Below are 23,918 nucleotides of genomic sequence, written 5' to 3'. Positions count from 1 at the left end.
GGTTTTGAGTGCTTAAAGTTGAAGACACAGGCATAAAGCTGGAATAAACTTTCTCCAGCACAGCAAATCACCAGAACATTTACAAATAACCAACTTCTTGACAGGGCAAAGTTATTCCTTTTTCTTTTTTTTTATTACTTTTTTTCAGAGAATTATAGATATGCAGCAACAAATTCAAGAGCTCTGAAGCTTTCCGACAACAAACAGCATTGCATAGTCCAATTGTCCAATCAGAGACACTGTAGGTCAGACATTCGGGACACATCGCACAAATCATCAAAAATGTCTGTGGTGTATCTGGAAAGGGGGCAAGTTGAGATTGTATCAAAGTCAAAGCTGAAGTCAAACACGTCATAGATTTAATTGAAAAATATCATTGCCACTAACTGAATCTGTAAAGTCAGCACGGTCAGAGACGTCCCAATGTTCTTGTGAAATCACCTTTTTTTGCCCTTCAGATTTGTTGTACAGCAGTGAGAGATTTTGTCACAGGTGGTTGGTGTTGCTTAGATACATGGCTAGAACAAGAGGAAATATTTGATTTTTCCCAAAAAAGTGATACAGAAGCACAAAATGGAACTTATTTTTCATGGTCAAAAGTTACAGCACAGGGACTTCTAAAATCACTTTTAAAAGAAGCGTTGAACAGTTGGCAGGGTGCACCATACTCAAAAGCCGCTGGTTGTAAGAAAGTGACTCAGTGTAAAGCTTGTGATGCCGATCTGCCAGAATAAGCTCAGGAGAAGATTATACATCAGTTGAGTCCAGGTGCCAATTCCAAAGTCAGTCCATAAAACAGAAAGGACATCACAATTATTTAAGCCAAAGAAATCACAAGCATACACACTATTCTGTTAACAATGCTTATTTACATGGAGAACAAACTCTTAAGGTAACGAAGTGGCCACAAATTACAAACCATGCACACAAACACAAACCAATTATCAAATATTACAGTAAAGTGAGCCCCTGAAGTGTGGTATAGATATATTCTGTCTATTTAGTAAAATATGAATTAGCTAAATAAATTTGTGGGCTTTTATGCACATTCTTATTTCAGAATTCTTCTTCTTTGTGAATGGAATACCATATGGCATAATGGGAAAGAACTGGGAAGATTAGTCTGATTTAAATATGGCTGTGTACACAATGTGCTCATTAAGTCCTTCTTGGAATGTGCTTTCACATTATTTTCCTCCTTCCTCCCCTCTCATCTGCTATCACATGGGTGGTACACACTCCCCAAGATATCTCTGCAGCATCTAAGCTATGCAGAAAAGGCTGTTTGTCCATTTCTGACCACTAACTAGCCAGGTTTTCCTTGCTCCGAATATTGCAATTCATATTCATGTTATGGAAGATTTTGCACTTCCTTATAGTTCTAAATGTATGTGGGTATTTATGCGTATGAGAGTTAGTTTAGGTAAGTTGTTGTAAGTGACGGTCACCATGGAAATCACCTCTTCTGCTCTGCAGGCAGGGAGGGTTACATTTAAAATGGTTTTGGGTATAATTATTTATTATACCCAAAATTATTGTTACTGTAACAGATTTATTCCCACTACGTTTGAAAAATCTTGGAAAAGAAATATCAATATGATTTTTACTTAGGTTTAATCACACTCTCTCTCTCTCTCTCTCTCTCCCTCTCTCTCTCTCTCTCTCTCACACATGCACACACGCACACACACGCGCACACACACACACACAAACACGCACACACACACACACACACACACACACACACACACACACACACACACACACACAACAGAGACCAACTCTGCAAACCTGGGGCATCAAAGGATTAAACGCTCGTTTTAGCTCACCACACAAATTCTGCTGCATTGAGCTATAACCTGCAAACACGAGCAAGGTAACGAGTTAACTTTGGATTTGGTGCAGGTGTAGTTCGTGGTGAGTCTTGCCTGTAAAGTTTGTTTAGATTAGATGTGGAGTCCTTGGCTGCTGACAGCATTTTCACTGCTGGAGGGCATAAATTGCACTGTGCTGTGATGTCGTTCCCCTTTTCTGCTTTTACAGACACAGCGTGGCTCACTCCAGAGAAAGAGTTGTGAGAGCGTGTGTGTGTTTTTAGAAAAATACATTGTTCATTTTACAGTGTAATCCTGCAAGATATCCCCATTTCTACTAAATCTATCTCAAATCTGATTACATCTTTTTCTTCGGTTACTTTTTTTGTTTGTATCCTAATTACGTAATGTCATACATGTATTCCGTTACTCCCCAAGCCTGCACCTCAGTTGTAACATTAGTTGACATCCTCTTTTCGATTATAGTTGGGTTACTACTTTGGGCAACATATAGCTGACACTACTGTCAGTTCTAGTTAACTGGAAAAGTTCCCACCCAGCACGACACATGCCAGTTGGCTGAAGGATGCCTCCTCCTCACCTATGGCTCCTACCGGACAAACCTGCCTGCTCGAGGCGAGAGAATCTCTCTCTGAACCTGCCTGTGCTGAGGTTTTACTTTCATTTTTTTTCGACTACAGATTTTACCCAGAGTTTCTCCATGTCTTCTGTCTCCATAAGGCACTTTTGAAAATTGTATATTTTTCTTTACTTTTCTCCATGGAATCTCTTGGTATTTTAGTTTATCTATGTATTCATTTTACGCTCCCAAAGATTCTTGCTGAATATTGGTTAAAAATGTAAAACCTCTGGATCATGAAATTCTATAAATACTATCATCAGCATTAAATGTTTACCTGTCTCAACCTACATTTGCCCACACTGAGTAGGCATAACCAGATAATGGATGCACACGGCCTAAAACATTTTGCAAACACTAGTTAGAAATCTGGAATGAAAAATTGAATTCATAAGTGCAACTATTTTAGTAATTAGAGAGATAATGAACAACATAAGCATATAATTTAATGCCTTATCTCCTCCGCTATGCCCCAACATTCCACTACTGTACTTTTTGTCAAAATTGGTTAATAACTTTGTCAGTCATCCTGCTAACAAGCAAACAGACAAGGTGACCTAAGCATACTTGGTTAAGGAATTTTCCACATTCGTGGAGAAAACGGGATGGGCATATCACAGAGCTGATAGTCTTAGACAAATTATTCATGTCTATATACAAAAAAAGATGCCAATGTCCTGTATGATCCTTGAACTCTTGTTTAACACATTTCTAAGTGAAGGCAGAAAAGACTTGGGCTCCTGCCAAGCAGTCATTCCCAACAGTACCAGAGGTGCATGAGGTCTCTAGTTTAGAACCGCTTAGAGGGAAGAATCACTTTGGTGTGTGAAAGTTAGACCCTTTCAAATACTTTGTTGGGTTCAGAATCCTTTGATGGTGTAGCTGTAGGGTAAAGTGTGTCATCAGCCTTAGCAGAGTCAACCACTACTGTTATAGAAAATGCTATTACAGGATTGACTTTTAAGAACTGGTGACAATGCCCAAAAGTCTGAAGGCCAGTGAAGGCAGCTTTGCATGTACCATACTGAGTCACACTGGGGAGGCGTCCTTTGTATCCGGCTCTACAAATCTGCACTTCTTGGCATATTCGCCTGTGGGTATCCCTGTAAGATCCCTCTACACTCCTCTTTCTTATTACCCTGGGGGAAATTCCACTAACAGAGCAGCAGGAAAATCATTCCATTTTACTCTTTCAGTAAAAAAAAACAACCTTATCTATCACAGGTTTGACAGCAGTCAGTTCCGACTGTTTTACGCTCTTGTACTCTCTTTCTTTGCTAGTGTTTTGTCAGCTTTGGTTACTGAAACATTAACATAAAATTGACGTGTATTATTTAATTAATCAGCATTTGGGTCTCGTCGGCAAGTCTGTAGTGACAAAGTCTCCGAAAGAGTGAATCGACAGTGAATTGTGGAACAAAGGATATATGACAGCACTAATGATCATTTTCAAAGAAAGCTTAGGTCTTTTAACTGTGAAATTCAACTAGCAGGAACATACTGTAATTCTTCTACAAATTGAACGTAACAGAAATCTTCTCTATGTCGCATCCTAATTGGGAAACCTATTCATTATTAATATTGTTTTTAAGAAGTTCTGAAGCCAAAGATGCCATGTTCTTTATTACACATTTGTCATATTTGTTGTGCACAGTTGATACTACAGCTGCAGTTTTGTCAAAGTGAGTCCCAAGGTCAAAACAAATGCCTAAGGCCAAAATAAATGCCTGTTTTGAATGTTTGTCCTGAAGATACAAACCGTAAACAGATACAAAAATATGGTGTATGTTCTCTCATATGATCGGCACAACCTAGTCCTTATGTAGCCTACTGAGGCCTTCAATACACTAACAGTTATCTGTATTCACTGGAGAAAGTGTTTTTATTGCTGGATAAAGCGCTTAAGAAACAAGGTTGCTACTGTGAGGAACTCATCAGTTAAAGTACAGCCAACCCCATTTAGATCAATTCTAATGGTGTTTTAGTTTTTGGACACCCAACTTGGTAGTGTCTTTAGATAAAGCAAAAACAGTTTTTCCATAAACCACAATTGCTTGCGCTCTATTCTATACGCCTGTTGGCATGTATAATTTATCTGAGGCATCAGCAGTCATGGAATATTACAAGATGAGTACATGACTTCCAGGGTAAGTTAAGATGAAAGAGGCTTTGAATAGGTACTTTGATAATCTGGGTAGCCTCCTCAGCAGTACCAATACATGATGCCGACGTAGACCGGGCCCATGGGGAGCCTGTGCATGGGCGACACTTCACATATAGTTCTAGTGGGGAGCCTTTTGATTTATGTGTCCATTCCAGGTTGTCCACCTAGGAGACACTTTGATAGCATATGGCATCTCTAGAACGGAATGTCACTACACTATAATGGAGTCATTCAATTCAATTATAAAGTAGCCTTAACATACTACAGGATTATCCTCTTTAGTTTCGTCAAGTGTAATGATGTGGCTCTGTGTTTTTCCGATTAGGGCCCGAGCCTTCCCTGCCATAAAAACAGGGAAAAGAGGATGCATTGGTCCTTTCAATTCAAGGCACACTGGTCTAATAAGCTTCAGGGCTCATTATAGAGTAGAGTGAAGCTGCTCTCGTTTTTGCAGAATACAAGTAATGGGGCATTTGAAATATTCCACAACATTAGGATAACTGAAATTGGAGAGTAAGCCCTCTATAAGCTTTGCTTGTGTAACACATTAAAAAGTGCTCGCTCTTTCCTGAGGCTATGGGGGATTTCACTTTCAATTTCTCACCTACTGAGCTCTATGACTATTTGCCCTGTATTGCACTGCTTTCATTTTCCCGTTTCAGACAATGACCATGTTCACATGATGAACACACATGGAGATGTAAGACTGTCTTTCATTCAGATATTATCTTTGATATTTTATATTTCACACAACTTCATGTTCATGTTCTATTAATTTTGAGCCGTTTTTAGATTCTATCCTGCAGCCTGAGTGGAGCAGTATAAACAATGCGGAGGACTAATTTTGCATTCATTTAAGCATCCTTACAATTATATTGAATATTTTATTTTTCACCATTGTAACTGAACAATGCCATAGACAGTCTTAAGTTTTATACATGATCCCTGTTTGAGATAGTATCAAAGATAGACTCAAAGCAGAGGAGATTCCCTTCTGCTTTTGAGGTGTGAAGCTGATTTAGTTAATGTAATGCAATGTAATGTCATGTAATTCAATATCTATTATGCATACTAACTGCAAAGAAGAGAACCATTAGCTGCCTTTGTAACAGCTTAACTATTACTAGTATTTGCATTGACACTAAACAAAGCAAATCATTTATTGTCTTCAACTTAGAAACAGGAAAGCCTTCAGAAAATGCCTCAGATTTTCCTCAGAAGTATAAACAAAGATTTGAAAAGTTTCAATCAACAACATTTTACTCAATGAATACCCAAGAGCAGTGGCCACAAAGAGATCGTATGTGATGCCATTATTCTCACAGTCTCTGACACAGTCCTCAGTGAGACCCAGTCCAGCAGGTTTTTCTATCCTGCAGGGTAAATTAATTACTTTCACGAGGTATTCCATGTTGCTCACATGAAGCTGGGATACCAGGTAAACACTTAAGTTAATTACATGATGGGACTCACCGGGGACCCAGCTAGAGAGCCCGGCATTAAACAAGGCTGTTGTAATAGAGCACATCTCTCTTGTTTTTACCATTTTTCTGGTTGTCTCTGTTGCTGCAATGCTGACATCACTTGACAAAAGTTGGCATCACTTCAGGTATAATGGTGTAGATATTTCACGTTTTTTTGTTTCAGGTGGCAGGTGCACAAACATAGCTTTAAATGCTGGATACATATGGCAGCCATCACATGTATGTGTATGTGTAAGTGTCAAGCACAATACAGGCCTTATCTGATCTTCTTGACGTGTTCCTTCAGCAGATATGTGACTAGAGTATGGTGTCATAAGTTTCTGCCACTTAAAGTGAAAAATTTAAAGGGACCACAATCAAGCGCAATGTCTTGACTTAAGTTTTAAGTCAGCAATTACAATTTCTGGTTATACTTCTTACTGTTGTTAGTTTGTAATATGCGGTTGCAGCTCTTTTATAAATCTTGCAGCCATACTCCTCACTGCCCTAAAAGAAATTAAATAAAGGGCAGTGCAGGGTTTTATTATGGGATACCCAATGGGATAGTCAATGGACATACATTCTAATTTGTAAAGCCAACTCATCTTCGCCACTTGTTCTAAGGTGTCACATGGGGAGCTGCCTCAGCTAGGCTGACATTTTACTGTGTCCATTTAATATAAATGAATCTTGCATTTTTCAAGAAGAAATAATACCAAAGACATTAAAGGTTTGGAAGTGGTTGAGTTACTATAGATCAGACCTTACTTCAATGGCTGCCTGAAAGATTAGAAAATGGTTGGAACTGCTATGCTATCTTTTACAAAATACTTTGTAGAAAAGCTAAAAGCGTGATTTGTATTACTTGGACAAAAGCATGCAAAAACCATACACTATTTTCAGATTTGTATCCAAGATGACACAAATAGGAGATCTAAACTGAGGTATATTGAGGTCTTTAGGTTTCCATTTAGGTCAGGCTTTAGGTTTAGGTTTAGGTTGAATAGATTTTGAATGACACACCGGAGGAAATAGAGGCCTGTCTTAAATGAAATTATTCAGCGCGCCTTCCTTCCTTTCTCCTATCTATCCTGTATTTCACTGGCATGTCACTAGAATATAGAAAAGGGCAGAACGTCCACTCACGATGTTTAACAGTATGGCCACCTGAGCCACCATCATTGCTTGGATGAATTCCATTAAGGATTTCCAATGTCTGTTTGAATTACAACTATCCTATAAATGCAGTGGAGTGGTCATCACTCCAACCAGTCTTGTGACTCCCTCCCTCCCTCTGCGAGTGACCTTCATACTCAGGTCAGCAACAAAATAGTCACATATAATCACATCAAAAACTCAGACCTCATGTCAGCCTCTATCACTGCATGATGTCTGTTCTTGCCTCCTTGAAAAACCTTCTCAGCTAATATAATATTATTTTCTCCAGGGCTTAACCCTGCCATTTGCAATCCTTATTTTAAAAGAATAATTTTTTTAAATTGAAGCCTTTGTACGTTTATGGTTGTACTCCTTGGACAGTAAGCCTCTCTTACAGCTCATGACAGCTCAGAGTATGAAAGTCACATCCTATGATTTTTCCCAGACCATTGATTGCTCCAGTTTTGGTGCCCTTAGTTGTACTCGTGTCATGCAAAGAGTAAAGCTCCAGTTACTTTCTGAGAAGTGTGTGTTTTCAGTTTTGTACTGTAGGATTACATGGAAAATCATTAATGTGACCTTTATAGGTTGTAACAAGAAGAGCACATATTTTTGACAACTCATCAATGAATCCAAAATTAATCCATTGTAAAAGACAAAACGTGATACTTTGTATACATGTTGGGAATACACTGATAATCTTTTAAAGCCTAATGGAAGATAAATAAAAGTGGTCTTCCCTCTTCTGTGACTCTGTCAGTGTCCTTTTCGGTGCAATACCCAGATTAACACAAATTGAACAACATGATGTTCAACGCTTAGAACCCTGATGATAACTGATCTAAAATAAAAAATACTAGGTAAGATTCTTTTTTTAAATTCTATGACTCATTCCCCTATTTTTTTTTATTACAATTTTTCATTGTCGGACTCCGGCTATTTCAGATCTTGAATTTGCTTCCATGTGCTGTTCATGCACGGGAGGTAGTGAGTTTAAAGAAGGAAGCTTTTGCTCACCACCGGTGCTGCTACCTGTTTGCAGGTCGTGAAACAGAGGGAGCATCATTATTTTATCTAACTGAATGTTAGACTCACACAGCACAACTTGCAGAAGTGTGTTTGCCATCGCGTGTGTGTCATCGCAGGCACTGTTTGGAATCCAGTCAATGGTGTGATGACAGAGCTCGCAAAAAGGTTGCTCTCCTCGTAGAGCTTAGTGCTCTGCCCTCACTTTGTTGACTCTGCTGTCAAAGACACAGCACACGTATCTCACTCAACCCCTGGCTTCTCCTTCTGCCGATACGGAACGCTACACACACATATACATATGAGCGTATTAAAAATAGTCTTTCTCTGCTTGTGGTTTTATTGCAACACACAATTTAACAACTACATATTCACATCTACACTATTTTGGAATAGTTTTAATACACTTCATCCAAAATTCAGAATTATGAGAAATTCCACCTGTTATAATGAATTCCACTTTAGTGATTGGATATCACGATTCTATCTGCAATTCCTGCATAGCGGAAATTCTAGGGCCCTGCATTGCGTAATAAAAGCATCACGATCAGACTAACAACACATTTGTATTCTGACTGACAAAAGTTGCTTCCCCAAAAATACAGGACCATCTGCTCAAACAGCATTTTGTGACATAGACACACTTAGCTATGAGTTAGCTCATATAAAATTTTGTGCACACCTGTCAACTTAGTCATCCAATTATCACAGATGGTTGTAGTTCAGATACATAAAGGTTTAAACAGTGATTTTTCTTACCACATCATGCCTCATCCTACCTTAGCAAGCTGCATAATTTATTTCAAATGTTCAGAAAGCTACGCTTCTCCCAGTGTGCTACCGGATGACACCAAGCTGTTGTGTGAAAACATGAAGCTGCAGGCATGGAAAAGCAGCAGACAAGGATGTGAAGTGGAAAAGATTGATGGACAAGAATACGAAGAGAATAAACAGTGTGGACAATAAAAATGCCCTCATTATACCGTCAAAGAATGAAAACTGTCAGGATTGAATCCCTTTCAAATATGATGCCAGTGACAATACTTGGTTATTATTCTTTATCACCGATTGATTGTTGCATTTAATTTATAGCTGGCACTACATTGTGTTAGTAGAAGTGATGCTGTTTAAACAATGTACTTATCTTTATCAAATATGTTTGATCTTACCTCCCATTCCGTAGTTACAATCAGGGTTGTTTTAAGTATGAGACAGGGGTGCATATCAACAAGACACATATGGAATATGAAAAGGTTCTTTCTATGTACACATCTGTTGAGGTAAATATATACAACAGACCCTGCCAAAGACTGCCATGCATGTCTTATATGTAGGGCGTTTCCTATTAGACATGACTAATCTAAAATTCAATAAATGCTATGAGTTCATGTAGGGAAAGGAATTTGTGAATAACAATTTCTTGAATGTGGCATTTTTGAAATGTTAAACAAAGTTTGTAGCAACCTTGTTAACCCAATATGGTCAGCAAGGTGACTGCACTTGTTCTCAACCTTACTCAACATTTCACAAATTTACAATAAAGGTAATACCACATTGTCCATTATGTAGCTTTGGTATGTTTGGATGTAAGCTTCTGCAATCACTCAATGAACTGATACCTGTCTTAAGAGCTCTTACATTGTAAGTTTGTCGTATTTCTCTATATGTGTATATATTTCTAGGTTGAATTTGATATATTTCTCTTTTCAGCTTGTACATACATAGAATAAATAGAGAAACATTCAAGTGCATGCAGTCCAATGCCAACTGTGCGTCAATATAAATGCACTTTGTGGTGGAACATCAAGGAAGAATATACTGAAGGACAGTTTTCGAAGACCCTGTCTGCTGTCACTGAATATACAGTATGTATTCCATTTGGCTGAGTAGAATAAGGTAAAAGGATTTCCAATAATAATCCCTTTTCAGCTCATAGAGGAGATTTCAAACAATTATCTTTTTCTTTTTTGCATAGTCCATCATATATATGACCAAAAGCATAGACATTTCTATTTTACTTGTTGTAGTTGCACAAGCTCCATGATTCTAACCAGCATATGTTGGGTGTTTTTTTCCAGGGCTCATCATAAGATATTATCTTAACGCAACACATGACTTGGTTTCACTTCAGTGCTGCTGTCATTTCTTTGGACAGAATGCTGGAACATAAGATGCAAAGGGTCCCCTATGGAAAGCTGCCTTTGATCTGAGAGAAAGCTTGGCAGTGTGAAGGCACTTGTCACCACTTGTGCTTTCTACCAACCAGTGGGAAAAGTAACCTAGTTTATTTCCACTTCTACAAAGCATCAGCAGCCCCCGGTGTTTTATCATACTTCCCAGGCTCAAGCATTTGGATGTCTTTCATGTTCCTTCTCTTGGAGTTAGGTGCTCCTCTGAATTAACTAGAATTGCTGACAAGAATACTGAATGTCGCCAAAATTATCTATCGCGGATATATGTTGTTGCTCAAAGATGAGATGGCAGATATGCAAATCCACTGACAGTAAGTCCTTTGATGTTTTAGTTGCATAGTAATTTGTTATGAAAGAAGACTTAGCATCTATTATAGATTTGGTGAATGCTGGCGTAGGAGCATGGGCTTTGATGTTAGGTGTTACAGACACAGAAAAACAGTGGAGCTTCCTGTCTTAATTTTATATTCATCAATGAAAATATTTAACACAGAAATCTGGTGTTCAATCCCCTATAGTGCTTCCTCCATCTTGGTGCATGTTTGTTTCTCCTCCTCATCTAGTGAGGCCACATCTCGGGCTCCTCAAACCAAGTCAAATGTATCAGTAGAGCCCAATATCACTACAACGTCTCAAAGGACCTTCACAATTCAGCACAAACTGTTCCCAACCAAGTCCCTGGGTCTCTAAGACGACTCAGAAAAACTCCCTAAAACACCTTAGGAGATCCATTCTCTTGATCAGCCAGGTACGGGTTAGGAGCTGTAGGTGGGACTTGTGCTTATTACAAAGAAAGCAACCTCCATCTGAAAAGCATGTGGCTGTCTGTAGCCCTGCTCAGCAATGTCTGTATAGGCGATCCAGTTTGAAAAAGTGGAGCAGAGAAAAAACTGAAACAATTGCTGGAGCCATGCAAATATCTTAACCCATTCCGTCTCATCTTCAAACTTTTGACATATAGTATTCCAATGAAAAAGTTATAGGACTATGGGAACTAACTAATAACTCATCTAGAGGTTCTCTGAGTATTAATATTGTCAATGCAGGAACGTTCACACTTGGAGCTGTGCTGAATGGTTTGGCGCCTTGCTCAAGGCCACAACGGTGTTAATTGGGGGAGGGGGGTTAAGTGCTATCCAAACAATTATGATATATTTTGTGAGTTTATTTGGCGTCCAAGCAGACCGAGTATACAGCTTTGGTGGCAATGATAAGTTTGGCAATCTGAACATGATGGCTGATTCTTCAGTCCGACAATATAAAACAGCCATTTCTGAATTCATTTACATAATTGTAAGTAAATATTACCGCTATATTGTTTTTGTCAATACAACTATTTCTACTGCTGACACTAACAGTCACCGCATACATCCACAGAATAACAAATGAAGGCCAAAATGAGCTTTATTGGGTAAAGAAAACAGGATAACATGTATTCTCAGGGGGAAATAGGATGTTGTTGCTCAGCCTCCTCTGGGAAGCTTTGTTTTGAAATGTTTTGAACTTCCCCACCAGGCTTCTTGTTGATATCCTCTCTCATATTCATGAAGGTATAGGTATAACCCCCCCCCCCCCCCCCCCACCCACACACACACACACACACACACACACAAACATGTATTTGTATGACTGTGAACCATCCAGAGGTTTATAAATCTTTTGTTTTTCACATTTACTGACATAGAATTGGAACAGCTGAAGTAACAATGCCCTGACAACTGAACCCTGTATATAGCAAAACAACTAAAATCTCCTGTCCCGTATAAGCTTTCACTCTGAATGAAGCAAATTTATCAACAGAACAACAGCGAACATGCAAGTGTAAATATTCTCACAAAGACATTTCGTAGCATCACCACCTGCTCTGTGTTAAATAAACATCTACAAACAGCAACCGCTTCCTATCCCGGAAGCCTCTTGATTCCATTTTCTAATTAATTACTGGCTGCAACACCTTCGCTGTGCCAACATGAAGACTGACGTGTCCTCAGGCCCCCAGTCACATCCACCAGCAGCCCTGGTGGCAGGGGAGTTGTGTTTTTAATCACCTGGCCACTGGCATTATCAAGCTGGAGGACCCGTCACCTGCCCTGCACACAGATGCTTGTTAATTCATCTCTGCCGGAGGTCAGTGTGGCTGAGAAAGTGTCGCCTGCTGTGTCCTCAACCCACAGCTCTTCACCCCTCCTTATTTACTGCCACTTAAAGGTGGCACATGTTGCATTTTAAATCCAATGAATCATTACCACATTAGCTTTGTGACAGCAGCCTAATTGCTGAAAATAAAATTTCATTGTGAAGAAGCCTAACCAGGCTTTTCACTGCTCCCACATCTAATAAAGCAGGAAATCATCTGGATCGCTTTATGGCACAGAGGACAAAATTCGTTTTACTTTGCAAAAATAAACAATTTTTTCCCTGTTCTCAACTGTAAGTCATGTCAAGTCAAATGCACATTAAGTGACTTTTGTTAGCTCTTCTTGGTCTTCAAATACTCAAAGTGTATTAAGCAGCAAGGTTATGGAAATTATCTTAAATTATCCATCGATCACCAGGTGGCTGGATGCTATTAAGTGTGACAGGTAGGACAGTCCACTATTGACTTCAAGGATGATGAGAGTCTTGTGGAGGGGTAGTGGCATTCCTCTCCTTGTGAACAATTAATCACCTGTGACTCTCTATTTAAGCAGTGTGCACCTGTTGTTCTACTACAGTGTTATTCTAAATTCCACAGCAGTTCTTGGCAAGACCTGCCTTGAAGTGCCAAGGTTGGCCTGGTGCCCATGCACGCACAAGGCCATGCAAGAGTATTGATTCGGATAGCTGCAAAGCCCACAACGTCACTAGCCTTGTGGGTCAGTTTGTCAAGTCTGTTGTCGTCCACTAAGCTCAACCTGCTGCCCCAGCATGCCCTGTATCATAAAACATTGTCAGCAGATGTTGAAGGACCTCAACCTCCTTAGAAAATACAGACATTTTGGCCATTTTTGTTAGCAGGATTCATATTTATCTCAGCATATTTGGTAAACCTGATAACGCCATAGACTGATTTCAATTGTTGTCCTTGATATTGAAAATAGCTCTGGTGATACCTAGAACACTGACACTGGCAGCGTGAATGGAGAAGTATGATGTCCTTGCAGGAGATCTGTGTTCTCTGTATTCTGCAACCATTCATTCCCCATCAGAAAGTGATTGAATGAATTTGGCTTTTACGGCTTTGAATTGCACCACACTTACATGTTGTACAGGGACAGATAATATGTTAAAATGCACTTTATATTCAAAACTACTGTATCCCATTTTTAGTTTGAATAACCTCATTGATCAAAAAAAAGCACATTTTAAATCTATTCCCTGGATATCAATATTATGTGAGCCTTAAACTGCTTTGTGGTCCAACCCTGACTAATATGAAATAATGCATTAGATGATACATAATAAAGAGGGATTTGACAACTGTTGATGTACAGCATTAGGCTCCATTAAGTAGTAACGGATAAATATGCTTGCTGAATTCCTAAGCATAATGTGGTGTTTGTGTGCAGCAAAGAGAAAATAAAGGACACAGAGGAGCCATACAGATAAAGTATCTGCATAACATTAGTTGCTGTTTGTTGGGAAGCCACGGAAATAGTGTCTGTGCCGAACCCTTCCCAAAGTGAACAAAATAGCCTGAACAATAAACATAATCTGGATAATGTGATCGTGCTGATGGAACAAAAGGACCTGAAAGCAAATTTATGTTCTTCAGTCACTACAACTTTCCTTGCGCATCATTTTCTTGTTTGCTCTTTCTTGTAAATGCAACAATGAACAAGCATATAGTCTGTAATTCTCTGTTGATATATTTTTAATTAATCTGTCCATCTTTTGAACAGGAATGTTGCAGCTACAATTTTTGAAGTCATTACTTTATTATTTACCTAATACACTAATATAATTTGTGATGTCGCCATGGGGCAGCACATGAAACTTGTATGAATGTTTGCATACATTCTTTATTACTTTTCCTAAACCTTGCCTGTTGTACTGCTTGTATTAGACAGCTTATGAAATCTGATCAATAGTTCCTGAAAGTTTTTGGGTGGAATTTACAGACCTCAGCTGTACGTGGTGTCCTAAATTAACTCGCTGAGCTGGATTTAGGAATGTATGCTAATTGAGTCAGTAAATTCAAAGGTCAATGGAATGCAGAGCACAACATTACTCCAGCTCTTATCCCCAGACACAGCACACACTACAATATTCATTGAACTTATGTAAACTGTACAGAAAAAAAGACATTTATACCCGCAATATCACACAGAGTTACAGTAGAAGTTAATTGTTGATCGTTATGCTCCATGGCTCTAACACACACACACACACATTTTTCTGATCCGGTCACAGATTTCTCCAATGAAAGCATGTCTGCCTCTAAATCAGTGTGATGCTTGTCCAATGAGCAGTATGAGAAAGACATATCATGAAGAAAATCAATCATGTAGAAGAGCTTCAGAATTGTCACATTTGTCAGCTAATTTCATGCTAATTGAGTCCCCAACATAACCCTGGGTTATTTTTAGTCTCATCAGTGTTCTTATCACGTGGGAAGTAAGTCCCTTAGTCACGTGTCATTAATTAAACGGAAACCACATCAATCATGATTTCCTTTTTCCCCCCCAGTACCTGCAAGGATCACCGACATATCAAAGGACATCACAGTGAACGAGGGCAGCAATGTCAATCTTATGTGCCTGGCCATTGGTCGACCCGAGGCTAACATCATATGGAAACATCACTCACCCAGAGGTAACCCACAAACATAATAACTACTGTAATCATGAAACGCAATGTATAGATGCTGTACTTTTCTAATAATTATAATGATAATATCACAATGACAATGTTTTTAAGAAAATATGTATCATCAGTTCAGTAAGAGGTCATTAATTTTGTTTTATGTCGTTTCACATATCTAAATACACTGACTTAGTTTTCCTCAACGTTACCATTTTTTTTATTTCTTAGGGATTTATTAGAAATATGTTGTATCAATCAAAGATTTACCAGCATTACCTCAGTTTGAAAGTCACTGGACTATGCCGCCTACACACTCCTTGTTGATATCGACATCTCTGCTCTGCAACACCTCCAGCTCTTGTTTGACATGAATATTCGCCTACATGCTGACGAACTCTTTAGCTCCAATGGGATATGAATCTCGACTTTGTATTAGCGTAGCAGCGATTGGGTTTATGATGAATAATGTCAGGCTCTAATCTACTGACTAAGGCCTTGTTTTCCTTTCATCTTGGTGGATTTGAGGGGTGGAAACTACACAACCTGTGGCCTGACAAGGCCAAACTGCAATCAGCCATGAGTTGGCTCAAGGCTTCATTTGGTTGGGTCTGGTTTGTTGTCTTGGCACCTGAAGCTCGAAGGAGAGCCAAGGAGCTCCGTGTGCCAGTGTGTGTCTATCTGTGTATGTGTGCATTCTGTGCTCTAATTGTGTCAGCTCCACACTTCCCACTGAGCATTCAGCAGCGTGAGTCATGCGCTGCTCCTCTATAGGATCAGATGTTCAGCCTCCAACATGACATGAATGCTTACAGCCCAGCTGTTGCTCTCTCCCTCCACATTATGAACCCAGAGCCAGCAGAATCTGGTTCTCACAGCCGAGTGGCTCTCCATCACTCTAGCCATCAACAACATTTCCATTCCCTGATTTGACTGCATTTACTCTTCATATCATGATCTTTCTACACACTGATTATCTGAAGTGTGTGGGCTCACATTCTACACGGATAACTTTAATGATGGTCCTATAAACCACTAGACATATGGTGCTATTTACACAGAACCAAGTAGTATACTTAGCAATACCTCACTGGGTTATGAGCCAAATTTAACTGAAACAGTTAAAAGCTTCTATCACCAAGTTCACAAGTTGCTTTTATGGTAGCACTAAAAGACCATAATGTACAGTATATGGAGTGGTTTCTTATGGTTGACAATGTTCCAAGCCAGTGATTCTTAAGTTAAAATGCAAAAGTAGAGTAGAGTCAATAGAATTTCTTAGAGGTCAGATAATGTGATGCTTCTTTATTTTTCATATCTGTATAATAAGTGTATATTCAGCTTCACTTCATGTATCATTGCAAAGACCCAATTTATATGTTAAAGCAGCACTCTATAAGATACTAGAGCGGATTGAATTGCAGAGAGAATTCCCTCCTCGTCCTTTCCGACCTGCGATGCCCTGGTCCTGCCTCCACAACTCCTCTCACTGAGAACAAGAGATATGAGATATGAGGTGGTGATTCTCCTTCTGGAAAATGGTTATATTTCCAGAGCCCTAATGTTTTCCCAAATCAGATAGATCAATAGGAGGTATTTTTCACTAAATGTATGGATTGCGGAGGATTGCAGCAATTCTACAAAAATGTATTTTTTAAAGTTACATACAAAAGCTTTTAAGTCTGATCTGCATCCATCTACATTATCTGGATAGTGTAAATGCATATTATTGCAAGGCCAACATGCTTGCAGAATGCATTGTGACATGAATGCTACCCATTGGTCTGGCTTGCACTGTGATAGGATCTTCATTGAAACTAGCCAGGCGTAAATGCAATCCATGCAGTCGGAAACACATCTGATGATGAAATGAATATGTCAGCAATCTCCCGCTCGACATCATTAATAAAGATTTTTGATTCTTTTCTCAGATGCGTCACTGAAACTGTAATGTAGAGAAACTGATGTTATGTGACATTGTCTACATTGTAAAACATTGTGTACATCATCAACTATTTAAACTGGAAATACTCTCAAATACAACATACAGACATCCATAACCAAGGCGGGGGTACATTGTGTTTGTGTTTTTGTGTGTGTGTGTGTGTGCGTGTGTGTGTGTGTGTGTGTGTGTGTGTGTGTGTGTGTGTGTGTGTGTGTGTGTGTGTGTGTGTCTGTGTGTGTGTGTGTGTGTGTGTGTGTATGTGTTAATGTCAACAGTGAAGATAATAGGCTATCTTACTTGACATTTCTCTGAGTAGCACTAATGAAAAGAGACGATGTACGGAGATGTTTGGGCAGCCAAAGAAATTCTTGCTGGCAGTCAGAATCTTAAATGTTTTCCCGCAGAGTGGCATTTTCCCGAATAGCTCCACTCCACTTCCTTTTCATGTTTGTCGCCGGCAATAATGGACTGTTCCCTCAGAGGAAAGTGTCTGTGTGTGTTAGTATAGCACTAAAGTGAGCAGTGCTCACCCTCCGTTAAACCGTACTCCTAGAAAGACTGAGATCTTCCAATGTATCTGCCCTGCCATTTGTTGTGTTTTTTTTCCATGGTGTATAATTCTATATTTTCACACTCACTGATGCTCAGATCTTGAACAAATGTATTTCAGCAGATGTTATATGCCTCATCTTTTACTGTGAAAGTAGAACATGACAAGAGAAAGTTAGGAGAAACAATTTAGAGGGTGCATTTCCTACAGCTCAGACAGCTTGGAGAGGCTCCGGAAAGGATTTTTTATTTTTTTTTACAAAATGTAAATCAAACCAAACTAACTAACAAGCTGTTATTCGAACCACATTCCCATTGCTTATGGGAGACTGAAGTTTCTCCAAGTCAATAAATCATTTTCCAATACAGACGGGGACATAAGTAAGAGTTGTGTGGAGAGTAGCAGGCTATAAATGCTTAGCTTCTATGGCCATTCACTTAATTTATGTACTCTGTCAATTTATGTTTTCACCTTTATTTTTTTGTGGCGCAAGACAAGACACCATTTCAAGTCAGTGGAGACAACATAAATTATTCAATAGTGTCCATTGAAATTCTGGCTGCTGGCCACTGAAAGGAGGAGAAGATATAACGCCAAGAAGAAAAAGTTTATTCAGTGGACAGTACTGTGGATCCCTTTAAGACATTAAGTGAATCGGTTGTGAATGTACACTCACTAAGATGCCAAAGTGTATGCTTGCTTGTTACAGTGAATTGTATCTGAATGACTGTGATGTGGTAATGTGTGTTTTAGCAGAACTACAAATCCATTATGACATATTTAAAGAGTCACTCCTCATTTACAATTGAGAGGGAATGAGCAATCCCCCATTGCCAACATCATCAATAATAATGGCTATGCATCCTACTGCTGACAGGCTGAATAACATCCTAAGAGCTACAGCCTCTCAGCTGCTTGCCTGACAAATGCAATGAAAGCATAATGCATTGAAGTTATTCGATTAGCCATTAAAAGTCTATTGTCACATAAATATCTCGTCATAATCACATAGAAGTAGTCTGGCAAAACAGGACAACATTTAATGCTACCAAATAACTTCTTTTAAAGTATCAACTCTTAATTTGACTATTTGGTGCAAATAGTAGCATTGACACATGTGACTGCAAGCAAAACATTGAACACGTCTACCAGCAACTGAGCAACTTTTAAACATCTCATGACTACACAAAAAATGTCTTGTCTAAATGTCAACAACACCACTTGTGCCCTCTTTAATCTTCTGATTGATTCCATCTAGAAACAGAATGTTCATAACAATAAATGCAATACTGAAAAACGGGATTTATTTAAACATGAATACCTCCATTATGCCAGATTTCCAAACCTTTAAAGTAAATGTATGACAATCATGGAAATGGCGAACCAATTTACCCCTTTGTTGTCACCATGTAATATGACCTAATACATTTTCTCTATTAGGACACTGCACAAATCAATGATTGAAAAAGCCATATAAGCAGCTTTAGTTCAAAAGAAGAAAGGCTGACTCTCAGTGACACTTCACTGTCTTTGAAAATGAAAAATCAGTTTTAAATACATGGCCATGTAATAGTCAAAATAGGTCAACATCAAAGTCCCCCAAACTAGTGTATCATTTGATCTAGTCTTCCAAACCATCTTAAAAGCTTGGCAAGAATCAGATGTTTTATGTGCAGGCAAAAAACTCATCAAAGCTATTTCCAGTGAATAGGAACATTGTCTCAGTGAACACTGTCAGGTCATATTGAGGCCATTTGGAGTGGTGGTCTCCCATTGGTCCCCATGAATTCCAATGTGCTTGCAGTGGCTTCACAGAGTTTATACTGTGGCAACTCTTTGCTTATCTCTGAGATTCAAATATGAAATCTAAATATGTCCAATATTTTTCTGATCGTACCATACAGACCTGCTGGCTTTGTGAAACCAACAAATCCTCCCAACAAAACAATAATTGTTGGTAAAGTAGAAATGTCAAGGCATGATTGACAAATCTATGGCATGGTAGACAGATGTCAACTTGCGATTAGTTTTGTGATGAGCACCATTCCCACTGTTATACAGCAGACAGGAACAGCATGATATTTGCAATAAAGTGACTTTCAGTAAGAACAATCTGCTGATATTGCCGGCAGACACAGAAAGCAGCTATCACTTGGGAAGAAAAATAGCACTATGCAGGTGTTTCTCAGACAGTACAGAAAGAGAGGATGCTTAGAAAAAATACACTGCATGACATTTCACATCCTCCCTTGGTGAAAGGAAGGTCTTATATGTATTATGCTTTTTGATGGGTTAGAGATAAATCAACTCTTATAACTATCTTTTTTGGAAGAATTGTTAAGGAGCTGTACATTTAATGGAGTGTGCTGCAATGTCCAGGTGAAATATATGGCCTCTTGAAGACTACATAGGTTGTCAGATAATTATACTATGATTAATTATGAACCAACATTCTGTTTTTCTTTCTGGTTAACACAGTGGACAGCTTATAGATATATGTTATATGTTAAATGTGCAGATCTAACATAACTTTAAGATCTCTAGACTTAGTTCAAGTGCCAACAAAAAACGTTGAGCGAACAAATATATAATATGTTGCTGCATCTAAAAGATATAAGAACTTAACAAAAAGGTACCTCAGATATATTGAGCACAAAAATGTGACACTGTAGCCTCACAGCAACAAGGACCTGAGTTCAATCCAGCTGGGGCGTGCAGTTGGAAGTGTGAGCTTAAATGAGTTTCTAGAATTGTGACCTTTAAATGATGTACCCTACCTCTCACTCATTGGATGCTGGGCAAAGCTTCAGCTCCCTTTCAAATAAGTGGTAAAAGTATAAAATGTTATGATTTACTCATTCTTTATTGTCTTGTGGTCAGATGTGTGCTGTGTGTAACAATTTTCATTCCGTCATTCGTGAGGTATCCAATTGCCTCCAGGTGTCTCACAGCCTTGTTCATTATTATTGCTATCCATCCCCGCCTTGGTGCCCTCAGACTCTTTCTGAGACTATTGCAAGTGCAGCACTATCATGGGCATATACTGTACTGCTTCAAGGTATTTGTTTACCTCCAATTCCATTACAATTTCTCAATTAAGTGCCAACTTCAATCATAATAACAATACTGTATTTTAAGAGCCTGGTTTTCTTTCTTCTAACATACCTCTAGCAACCAGGAGATAAGGTAAGCTATGTCCTCAGCCTTGAGGTAAGCTAGCCTGTTGCTCATATCCATCTGTCAAGCAGATGACAGCTCTGTCAGCACCATGACATTGTCAGTCATGAATGTCAGTTGTTAAAGAAAGTGTATCTTCTCTGTTTTTGACAGGTTTGATGCCCCTTCCAAATATGTATAGATAAGTCCCAAGTACAAATTTGGTAAATTCATAGACATAGGGTGGTGGAGTGAAGGTTCAGGTTGAGACAGCTCATTTTGCAACACATGTTCAAGTCACATTGCACTCTACCTGACAGAATGTTGGGAAAATTAAAGTGAACCTCAATATTTACAGTGCCACATTTGTTCACCAACTTGATTCATAAAGTAGTCAAACCAAAAGAGGTGTAAGGCGTAAGGTGGATGAATATGGAACCAGAGCACAGTTCAGCAGCAGGAAAAGGCGCAACTATGCGCCGTTGTGCCTCCTTCAAAACTTTTTTTCATCTTTCATTTCATAATATTTGGGGAAATGTCACTTTAAGTGTTGGTGAAAGTCAAGGGTAATGGACATATATAAAGTTCTCTGATTCACCACCGTCATTGTCGGTAAGGGTAAGATAATTAATCCATAAACCAAATCATATCATGATATATTCAAATTGAATCATGTCCTCAATATCTCAACCCATGCCCTCAATCCTATGCCCTTCACCAGTGACAACCTCCACAAATATATTTTCAACTTGTGGGCATATACTGAGTGAAGGTCATTAAAATTGAACAGCCCCATCCTAACTGCAAAGATATTTTACGATTTCATTAATGTCACATGTAGTCATGCACAGTACAACTTATGTGAAATTTATCCTCTGCTTTTAACCCATCATGCATGAAACAAAGAGCAGTGGGCGGTCACTTTGCAGCACCCGGGGACCAACTCCAATTCTGAGCCAGTGCCTTGGTCAAGGGCACTGACAGGAGACACCTTACTTGCATGTTTTTAAATTTGTAGTTCAAAAGTGAGGTATGTTTGCCAAACAACTATAGGTGTGAGAAAGCTAATTACTGTGATATAATAAATACTTGGCAGAAAGTGAATGACATCCAGCTCAGATGTTCCGTTTGCCGGTAAGAATGTCATTAGAATGGACTGGATAAAATATTACGGGAGATCTTTGGAGTGGGGAATTTGACATTGTACTATCTTTTCTAGTCTATTAACCAAGCTAATGCTGGCTTTTTATACCAATATTGCATAAACATCTTTGGCAAGAGTTTATGCCAGAAATATGTGTCAAAGCTAAAACTTGAAAGCTAGAAGAGTGTACCGTCCTGTCTTGTAGATGGATTTCACATATGAATGTGACCTCTGTGGAACTGAATATCTAAAACCATCCTTCCTATATCTATAATCGTTGATGGGGTAGTTAATCTATCCCATAGACTCAACTTGTAGGCTTATACTGAGTGATGGTCATTAAAATTTAACAGGTTCATCCCAATTGTTAGGCTATTTTAAGATGTGTTTAATGCACATGTAGTCACGCAGAGCACCATCCTCTGCATTTAACCCACCATGCATGAAACAATGAGCAGTGGGCAGCCACTTTGCAGCGCCCGGGGACCAACTCCAATTCTGAGCCAGTGCCTTGGTCAAGGGCACTGACAGGAGAAACCTAACTTGCATGTTTTTTTTTTCTTTCTCAAAGTGCCTGAATCCAAATGAATGTGAAAGGAGCAAAGTAAATGAGTGGTCAAGCCAATGAATCATACAGGATATGGAGGGAAAGCCAGCATCAATGCATTCTGCGAAGGATTCATCTCAAGCTTACTCTCCATAATAATTGCACAGTTAAAGTCAGATGTATTTAGAGCCATGTTATTAGAACAATATTTTCCTTGAAGTGAAATGGTCAAGTTTCCTTGATCCTAAATAGTAATCACAGCTGTAGTTTGCCTTTGACTTGACCATTTGTTTCTTCAGAGAAATGATATCGAATATATGAACAGTATGTGATGATACAGTATGTGACACTGAATATGACATTTTTAATCACCTACAGCTGCCAGTTGTCTAGTGAATCACTTTTGACCTTGCCAATCACAGTATTCATGACAAATCTTACTAAAGTTCATTTTAGATAAAACTAAAGCAATCAAAGGCAATTTTCTAATTACTTTTTACATATGGTGAAGGAAAGGGAAATATGAAAGTATCCGTCTAATTTACAGTTAGTCAGTAATCAGCTCATATTCTGCTTTCAGTCATTAGCTAAGAAAGCACATAAACACAACAGCTGCCTCTTTTGCATTAAGTGTAGACAAGAAGTGCAGACTTCTGGAAAGTGGAAAACAGTATTAGCATGAGAAATCACACGAAATAAGTTGTCACCCATTGAAATTGTGTTTAATGACAGTAAAGTATGCTTCAGTAGGGAGACCAGAACTGATCCAGCCAATAGCTCAATCATTGTAGAGGAGCAACAACAACAAAAGGCACGATGCCAAGAGTTATACCGTCATATGATACAAGGGGTCTGGTAAGACAAATGTAGTATGGTGACCATCCCTTCAATACCTGTAAGACAAATGGTACGACCTTAAATTCATTCTTAGGCACTGAAAACCAAAGTGTGGCCAGCACAGGAAAAATACAAAAACCCCACAGGATTCCCATCGTAGGTCCCCTCCTATGCCATATGAATTACTTCATAGTGTATACACACTGTATATATGCTTCAAACACTGCATTACAGAATTTGATTTTATTTGCACTGACCGACCTTTTCCTCGTACTGTGTTTGCATTCACAAACATTCCAGCATTCCCAGAGCATTAAACCCACCACAAATCAGCACCAGGGACGGCTGTCAGCTTTACTTCAAGACATCCTGTAATTATGACAGATCAATCTCCCAGATTGATCCGTCAAAATTACATCGGCCACCATACAGAAGTGTTATATCATTGACTCCAGCAATATTACACACTGCTGTCTCCCAATATGCAGGCCACATTTATG

General features: G+C 38.9%; 1 protein-coding gene across 1 annotated transcript in view; it reads left to right on the top strand.

The window, feature by feature from the left end:
• The window catches only part of opcml (opioid binding protein/cell adhesion molecule-like), a 147,258-nt gene that overhangs the window by 81,239 nt on the left and 42,101 nt on the right, over positions 1-23,918 (top strand). The window contains exon 3 of the mRNA XM_076161178.1: positions 15,126-15,251. Coding sequence (XP_076017293.1) covers positions 15,126-15,251 — 126 coding nt within the window. The remainder of the gene's footprint in view (positions 1-15,125; positions 15,252-23,918) is intronic.

Source organism: Genypterus blacodes, unplaced genomic scaffold (assembly GCF_046128005.1).
Source record: "Genypterus blacodes isolate CSIRO-AG114 ecotype Tasmania unplaced genomic scaffold, CSIRO-AGI_Gbla_v1 ptg000111l_1, whole genome shotgun sequence".
In the NCBI taxonomy this organism is placed as follows: domain Eukaryota; kingdom Metazoa; phylum Chordata; class Actinopteri; order Ophidiiformes; family Ophidiidae; genus Genypterus; species Genypterus blacodes.
The sequence above is the reverse complement of the archived record's forward strand: the minus strand, read 5'-3'. Positions and strand labels throughout refer to the sequence as shown.